Here is an 8573-nt window from a genome sequence, read left to right on the forward strand (position 1 = left end):
GTCATACTGGCCCGGATAAAATGCAGCATTGATAATCAATACTTTTATCCAGTCATTTACTCACACAGTCAGCTCAATAGATTCCAAAAGGGTCATTTTGAGCTCTCAGAACCACAACAAAGTTCACATTTTGTTGGTATTTGTTGTGTGAAATAAACACATTTTCTGACTTCTTCATTGCTGAGAATCAAATAGAAATGTTGTGCATTCTTTATTCTGATGCTATATTGAACCATATAGAGTTAATAAAGTCTTCATTTTCTCAGTTTTGGCTTTCATTTTGCATACAGAGATAGGAGACAGCTATGAGAGAGGTTCAAGAGTTCAAAAAAATTAAATAAATAAAACTGCCTGCAAATATGCTACATCCTGTTTTTTTTTATTCTCTCCAGGAGACAGACAAAATAGTTTCTATGGTTACAACCATTTGGGGAATAGTCTCTATGGCAACAGCCTTATATACTTAGCAAACACAGGAAGGTTGAAACAGTGGGGTGCACAAGATGGGATTAAGGATGACTGTTGTCCTTTCACATGCCACAGACAGCACAGGTGACTGCTGCTGCTTACTGGATGATGTATTCTCACAAACATGTCTGTGACGCCTCACAGACATTTATTAGTAAGAATGGCAGACCCATGGAAGAGCAACACTTTAACAAAAACCACTAACCCACCCACACATTTAAAATGCCTGCAGTTACATATTCCCATGAGCATTCACAAAACGTGCGCTGGTCCTCCTGGATTTTGGCTTATTGGAGTTATACAAACAAATTATCAAACAAGCAAACTGGTCCAGGGAACAGAGAAGTAGCCTTTAGTGTTTGGTCTGCAGAGCACTGAATCTCTGGGTAATGAATATGGATACTATGGCAGAGTGAACAAAGCCATGCGAGCAGAGTAATGGGCCACTGTGCTCAGTCGCTCTATAATCTGTCAGCTCTGTGAAGACAAATGTGAACCAGTTTAGACACAACATAAAGATTTACACACTACGCTATATTGTGCACAGCATGGGCTACCTTCATTTTTTGCAATATGGATTTAACTAAGAGAGAAAAAAACAAATATTAACATTTAAAAAAAAATATATATAAACATACACAACCAAAATTGTCATGTGAAAAGGGTCTTAAAACACATGATAGGACAGAAGTGTATGACAAACCACAGCCCACTTGAAATGAAGTGTTCATGTGTTTATCTTAGTGGGTGTGTTGGCTGGTGATGTTGCCAGCTGCAGTGACTCAGCAAAGCCATCATCCTGCTGACAAGGCAAACCGAGCGACTTGGAAAAAGCCACGATGAAGATGGAGAGATTAATGTGCACAATAATTTTGGCCTGTGGCAGCAACAGCACCACACATTGCACTTTGGAGACACAGAGTGCGCGAGAAAGTGCAAGGGAGTTAATGAAACAGGGTGAGACAGTGGGTTGAAAATTAAGTAAATTAGTTTCAGCCTGTCGTGATTAATGCAAATTAACTTAACTTACTTACTGGTAGCCAAAATATAAATGAATTAGAGTTGGAAATGGATATTTCCAAAGTGCAAATTTGGCAAATTCGAAGTCTCATTACAGCTTCCATTTTGTACAATTTCAGTTCTATCCTTGGGCAAGATATAACCCTGAGATGTTTTGTTTTTCTATCTATCTATCTATCTATCTATCTATCTATCTATCTATCTATCTATTGATTGCGTTGAAAATAGGCACCTTTCCTCCATTCCTACCCATGAGGAATGGAGGAAGGAGACATGTTTGTCGTCTTCTGTGACGAAAAAGGTGATCGTCGCTTCACTCGTTAACGTTAACACTGAGTCGTGCCGCAAAACGTATGAGGCCACGCCACCTCAGTGAAACGTGTGGCGAGCTTAACAGAATGAGGTGTGGGACTACATGTACCATGATGCAGCGCGTGCGAGACGTGCAATATCGTTTTGGTCTCTGGCCGAGGTGTTACAGCATTAAACGTTTTCAGTTATTTGAATCTAACAAGATATTGGACGCAGATGGATATTGTGAACAGCGAGGTTCATGTTCATGTTATAAGACCTTACTGTTTGAAAGCACATGATGGAGGCACATGGGCTTTTTCATTCATTCCCATCTGCTGCACTTGTTCTACAGTGCAGGAGTACTAAGCAAAAGACGCCATCTCCTGGTCAAGATATCATGGCACAATTGGCCACAGCAGCACCAAAAGCAACCAGTTAGAAAAAGTGTTTCCGTGCAAAGACAATGTGTCATATTCTATTAGGACTTTCACCTAACTTATAACCAGAATATTTACAAAGGAAAAGGTAAGAAAACTAAGCATCATTGTGCTTTTAATGTACTTGCATTTTGATGTTTAACTTCCATTGTGAATATTAACGACTTTTGATAAATCAAACGACATGGGGACAGAATGGCATGACAATATAGTGAATATACTCCAATACTGACCAGTGTTTTGGATTCCTAGGAGACCAAAAGCTCAAGTTTGTGCACTACAGAAAGTGAGGGCTTTGAGAAATGGGCCAGGGTGAGATTAACATGCAAATCGGAAATGTAATAAAGACTGAAAACAGAATCATACTTCTTCTTCTTCTTCTTCTTCTTCTTCTTCTTCTTCTTCTATTTCATTTAAAGCCATGAATGGCCACCCCGCAGTCAAAGGTGAGCCTGCCCTCCTTTAACAAGGTTTTAGAAAATATAATATGATGGTGGTAGACTGGAATAGTCAGAAGAGTGCGCTTGTTACAGGTAATATTTAAATAGATACATAAATATTCAAATCCTTATTCCCAGGTACCGGAAGTAATTAGTATAAAGTTCCGGTCCGCCAAACAATCGGTTTCTCCTTTGGAGAACAGTGGTCCTGGAGTATACGCGCTGTGCTGCTTCTTCTTATTCTTAATTTTCTCCATTGTCTCGTTTAAGTATTAAAAACGTGACCGTCCAGCACTTTAGCGAAAAACGACAATGAAGACCGTTTCAGGGCCTCAGCCGCGACAAACTTCATTTCAACGACATAATATTCATTAGGAAGTTGAAGTCTCCACTGAAGTAACTAACATGGCGGCAAAGTGGATATTTACCGCGTGTTTAATAACGCCAAAGGGTGCTAGCTTTAGTGCTAACATACAATAGCTGCTTCGTTTAGCCTCGTTTTACAAATGGAGACTGGTTGGATAAGTTACCTGACCTGGCCATGTCAACTTGTAAGTAACATTAATTGAACAAATGATTCGTTCTCATACATATGTTTATTTAAAAACATTTAGCGCATGTTCGAAGTTGGTGCAGTTGTGTGTTTTAGTCTTCAATAAAAAGTATAGAAGAAGAAGGTCCCAGATGACAAAACAAACAGGAACGTTTAAGCACGTTAATTAAATTAATTTAAAACAAACAAACAAAAAACAGTCCCTGCCCATTAGTCCCTGGCCTAGACCAGGCACTAATATTTTTTTTAAGTACTTGGACTGTAGTACCGAACACACTGTTAAATCTTTATTTTGGACAGATATACTGTAGTTAACCATAGTTTGTCACAGAAGGATGCTGAAACATTAGTCCATTGTTACTTCTAGACTGGACTACTGTAATTTCTTATTATCAGGATAAAGACCTCATAGTAACCTTTAATTCCAATAGAACATCTCCTCTCAAAATGCAGGTTTACTTTTGGTTCTTAGTTTCCATTGTAGACAATGGGAGGTAGAGAACAAGAGGCAGACACACTCTCCATGTTTAAGATGAGGCTTAAAACTTCCCTCTTTGATACAGCATAGCCCAGGTGAACTCTGAACCATCCCTTAGTTATGCTGCTATAGGCTGAGGCTGCTGAGGGAACTCACCTGACACCCTGAGCACTCTCCCCCTCTCTCTCTCTTTCTCTCTCTCTCTCTCTCTCTCTCTCTCCCCCTCTCCATGCATTTGTATCACACTACTCCATGTCACTTTGTGTCTTCTCTCTCTCTTGTGGTTTGGGCTTTTCCTGTCTCTCCCTGTCCTCATTCTGCAGGTAACTCTGACCAACCAGTCTGAGTCCAGCTCTGTCGGATGTTTCCTCCTGTTAAAAGGGATTTTATCTCCTTCATTGTCACCAAGTGCTTGCTCTTGACGGGAACTTTTGGGTTTCTTTTTATAATACTGTAAGATCTTCACGTTACTCTGTAAAGTGCCTCGAGATAGTGTATGTTACCATTAATGCTTTATAAATAAAACTGAATAGAACTGATTTTAAAAAATCTAATTGAAATTACAGTACCATTGCATAATGCTGTACATTTTCTAGGTGATTGAAAATCATAAGTGCTGATTAATACCAAGCTTCTTATACCATCGGTAGAAACAATGAGACATAAACTAAATGCACTGATGCTTTATTCTCCCCTTAGCGTTGTGTACTTCCCGAGAGAAGACCCTTTCCTGTGGATTATACTGGATATACTTGAAACACGTTTTTCTGCTCATCTTTAAGAACTACTCTACAGGTGAGTGAATTGCTGGAGTCAGATTTGTTGATGCTAAAACTTTGAACAACTGACATGGCGAAATCGTTGACATTTAAGAAGAGAACATTTGTTAGGATTTGCATTTGATTTTAGTTTGCGATTTAAAGTTGATATTTAGAGTTAGAATATAAGCTATAGTGTCAACTTTTGAAGCAGCTATGTGGAAACAAGTCTTTGTGTGAAACATGACTTTGGCAGTGGCACACAGCAATGTAATCCAGCGTTTATGTTTTGTACAGCATGAGGGATTGGTAGAGGAGCTGAGTACAGAAGCTACCGTAAGGAGATGGTGGAGCTGCTGACCAGCTGCTTGTACTGAATCGACAACCAGCTGAAAAGCAAAATAGCTGGTGATTGTTTACAGTTTGTGGGTTTTATGCTAGCAAGCTACGCAAAAGGTAGATTTAAGTTCAGTTTCATGTTACCAGGTACTCCAGGGATCTGATGCGCTGACTGCTTGATCAAAACCAAAAAAATTCCAAAATTCCTTTGTCTGATGTGTGAACATGTGTCTCGAACCAGAACCAGAATATGTTTAGTCAATGTCGGAAGTTTTCCAAGTTGCTGAAAGAGTTTAGGTCTGTGCTTGAGTATGTATGTGAATGAACTCACTATAACATTAATTATGACAAATTGGGTGCCAATTAGTATTCTTCAACTACTTGGGACTCTGACTGGAGACAAAATGTTAACTGATAAGAAAAATCTTGTACTTTTGTTGAACAAAGCCTCCCATCCTGTTGTCTCTGTCCTGAACAAGTAGCACAACTGGAAACTTCTTTTTCTCTTAGACACACTTTTTTAAATAATTTTGTAGTTACTTAGTTGTTCCTTCAGGGGCATATTTAGCATGAATATTTTGTAACAAAATAAATAATTAGAGCTTCAGATGAGCTATGCCTGCGAGCATGTGTAGCATTTTATAATATATATATCCTCCTAATAACATTTATAGTAATACATGTTTAAACACATACTGCTTGTATTTAATCCATTATTTAGTCAAGAGTTAATTTACCTGTAACATTGCCATAAAGCGTGCATTGTTTGGATGGACACTACAGTATAACTATGTAAATAATGGTTCAGGGGCTGCAGTTTTTCCGCGGTGCTGAAAAGTGTATTTCTGTCCGTGCAAATTTTACATTTTTACAGTTTTATCCGGACAAATAGATTTTTCTCTGCAAGCAAACACGCGTCGGATATAACGCTACTAAAATGATAAACATGTCATATTCACCCAGTTACTTGTTTATGTTTGAACGTAATCCTTTACACTATATCATTTATGTATTACATGCGGCACACAGTTGGCCTGAAAGTGGCTGAAGGTAAGGCGGGTTTACACTTTGTCGATGATATTTATAACAGACGTAAAGAGTGAAAAGCGACTCATGGTGCCGCTGTGGTCTAACGCAACAGCAGCCCAGACATCTCCACCCACTGTTACTGCATTAAAATCTCTTGTAATTTCTCAGAACAGTCCCTCGACTGTTTCCACGACTCTTTTTCATCGTGCTCGATGTTGTAAATTATTGGATCTGTGATTCTGTTTTGGAATAGATTTTTTTAAATCTTCTGGACGGTCATTTGTACAAACCGGGGATTTTTTTCCGAGGATGGGAGACAAAGGATTTTCAGCGTTAGGCCCGATCTTCTGCTTCGCTTCCTTTATTGTATCGCTGCAGCTCGTTCATGGAGACCTGAGTTATTCTGTTCCAGAGGAGATGAAACGAGGATCTGTTATTGGAAATATAGCGAAAGATCTTGGTCTTGATCTGAGGACTTTATCTTCCCGAAAGGCCCGTGTTGATTTTGAGGGAAGTAGTAAGCAGTACTGTGACATTAATCTGAATACCGGAGATTTGGTCACATCGGAGAGAATTGACAGAGAAAGCCTTTGTGGCAAGAAACCATCGTGTGTATTAAAAGTAGATCTGGTGTTAGAAAATCCTTTACAGCTTCATCGTGTGAGTCTTCATGTTCAGGACGTTAATGACAACTCACCAAAATTCAAAAAAAATTTGATAGAAATGGAAATAAGGGAGTCAGCTGAGAAGGGCAACCGCTTCTCTATCGAGGAGGCCCATGACGCAGATATAGGTCAAAACGCTGTGCAAAGGTACAACCTACAGAAGAACGACAACTTTATTCTCGCTGTTGACAGTAACAGGGTTGAACTCGTACTGGAGAATAAACTCGATTGTGAGAAACAGAAAGAGATGAATCTGCTTCTCACAGCTTTGGACGGTGGCTCTCCTCAGAGATCAGGGACCGTAGTGATACACGTTACTGTGCTGGATGCTAATGATAACGCCCCAGTGTTCAGCCAGGCCGTTTATAAAGCCAGTCTGCCTGAAAACTCTCCTCCTGATACCGTAGTGATTAAGGTCAGTGCTACTGACGCAGATGAAGGAGTGAATGGAGATGTGACGTATGACTTTGGCCACGTGTCTGATGACGATGTAAATTTATTTTCTATCGATCCTAGAAGTGGAGAAATTAGAGTAACTGGTGTGATTGACTTTGAAGACAGGAGCTCTTTTGAAACGAGAGTTGAAGCTAAAGATGGTTTAGGGCTGACCTCGTACGCCAAAGTGATAATAGATGTTACTGATATAAACGATAATGCTCCAGTGATATATCTGAAATCACTGACTAACCCCATACCTGAGAACGTGTCACCTGGTACAGAGGTGGGCATCGTCAACGTGCAGGACAGAGACTCTGAGACAAACGGACAGGTCCGCTGCTCCATTCAGCAAAATGTCCCTTTTAAGTTGGTTCCTTCCATTAAAAACTATTATTCTCTGGTGAGCACAGGACAACTGGACCGTGAAGTGGTGTCTGATTACAACATTACAATCACTGCCACTGACGAGGGCTCTCCACCTCTGTCCTCCTCTAAAAGTGTCCAGTTATCTGTAGCTGACATCAACGACAACCCACCTGTGTTTGAGGAACAGTCGTACAGCGCATATGTGAGTGAGAATAACAAACCTGGATCCACTTTATGTTCCGTTAGTGCTCGAGACCCCGACTGGAGACAAAACGGCACAGTGATTTATTCTCTGTTATCTGGTGAGGTGAACGGTGCCCCGGTGTCCTCCTATGTGTCAGTGAACGGAGACACGGGGGTGATCCACGCTGTGAGGTCGTTTGATTATGAACAGTTCAGGAGCTTTAAAGTCCAGGTGATGGCCAGAGACAACGGTACTCCTCCGCTGAGCAGCAACGTGACCGTCAGTGTGTTCATATCGGATGTGAACGACAACTCTCCTCAGATACTGTACCCCGCCCCGGAGGGCAACTCCTTCATGACCGAGCTGGTCCCCAAAGCTGCACACGGAGGCTCTCTGGTGTCCAAAGTGATAGCGGTGGACGCAGACTCCGGCCAGAACGCCTGGCTGTCCTATCATATAGTCAAATCGACGGATCCGGGACTTTTCAGTATTGGTGTCCACAGCGGAGAGATCAGGACACAGCGGGACATGTCTGAATCTGACAGCATGAAACAGAACCTTATTGTGGCAGTGAAAGATAACGGACAGCCCTCTCTGTCTGCCACCTGTTCCATGTATTTACTTATTTCTGATAACTTGGCTGAGGTGCCAGAGCTGAAGGATATTTCTTATGATGAGAAGAATTCCAAACTGACCTCTTACCTGATCATCGCTCTGGTGTCAGTGTCCACCTTTTTCCTGACCTTCATCATCATCATCCTGGGTGTGAGGTTTTGTCGCAGGAGAAAGCCCAGACTGTTGTTTGACGGAGCAGTGGCCATCCCCAGCGCTTATCTCCCTCCTAATTACGCAGACGTTGACGGCACAGGAACTTTACGCAGCACGTACAATTATGACGCCTACCTGACAACAGGTTCTAGAACGAGTGACTTTAAGTTTGTGACGTCATACAATGACAACACACTGCCAGCTGACCAGACTCTGAGGAAAAGTCCAACAGACTTTGCTGATGCATTTGAAGAACTGGACGCGTCTGTAGAGGTAGGAGCAGATCAAATGACGTACTGCAGCTTATCAATGTTAGTTGTGCTGTGGTCTGTTTAA

The 8573-nt window shown here is 41.1% G+C and overlaps 1 protein-coding gene across 1 annotated transcript; it reads left to right on the forward strand.

Annotated features, from left to right (window-relative positions):
- The first annotated feature begins 6023 nt into the window (after positions 1 to 6023).
- LOC121188114 (putative protocadherin beta-18) lies at positions 6024 to 8573 on the forward strand. The gene has a single exon (XM_041047688.1). The coding sequence runs from the start codon at positions 6126 to 6128 to the stop codon at positions 8571 to 8573; it is 2448 nt and encodes an 815-aa protein (XP_040903622.1). The 5' UTR covers positions 6024 to 6125.

The sequence above is a fragment of the Toxotes jaculatrix genome, chromosome 10 (genome assembly GCF_017976425.1).
Source record: "Toxotes jaculatrix isolate fToxJac2 chromosome 10, fToxJac2.pri, whole genome shotgun sequence".
Taxonomy (NCBI): domain Eukaryota; kingdom Metazoa; phylum Chordata; class Actinopteri; family Toxotidae; genus Toxotes; species Toxotes jaculatrix.

What these genes read in the sequence shown, in the direction of transcription:
- LOC121188114 (XM_041047688.1), top strand. Translation starts at nt 6,126, where the DNA reads ATGGGAGACAAAGGATTTTCAGCGTTAGGCCCGATCTTCTGCTTCGCT.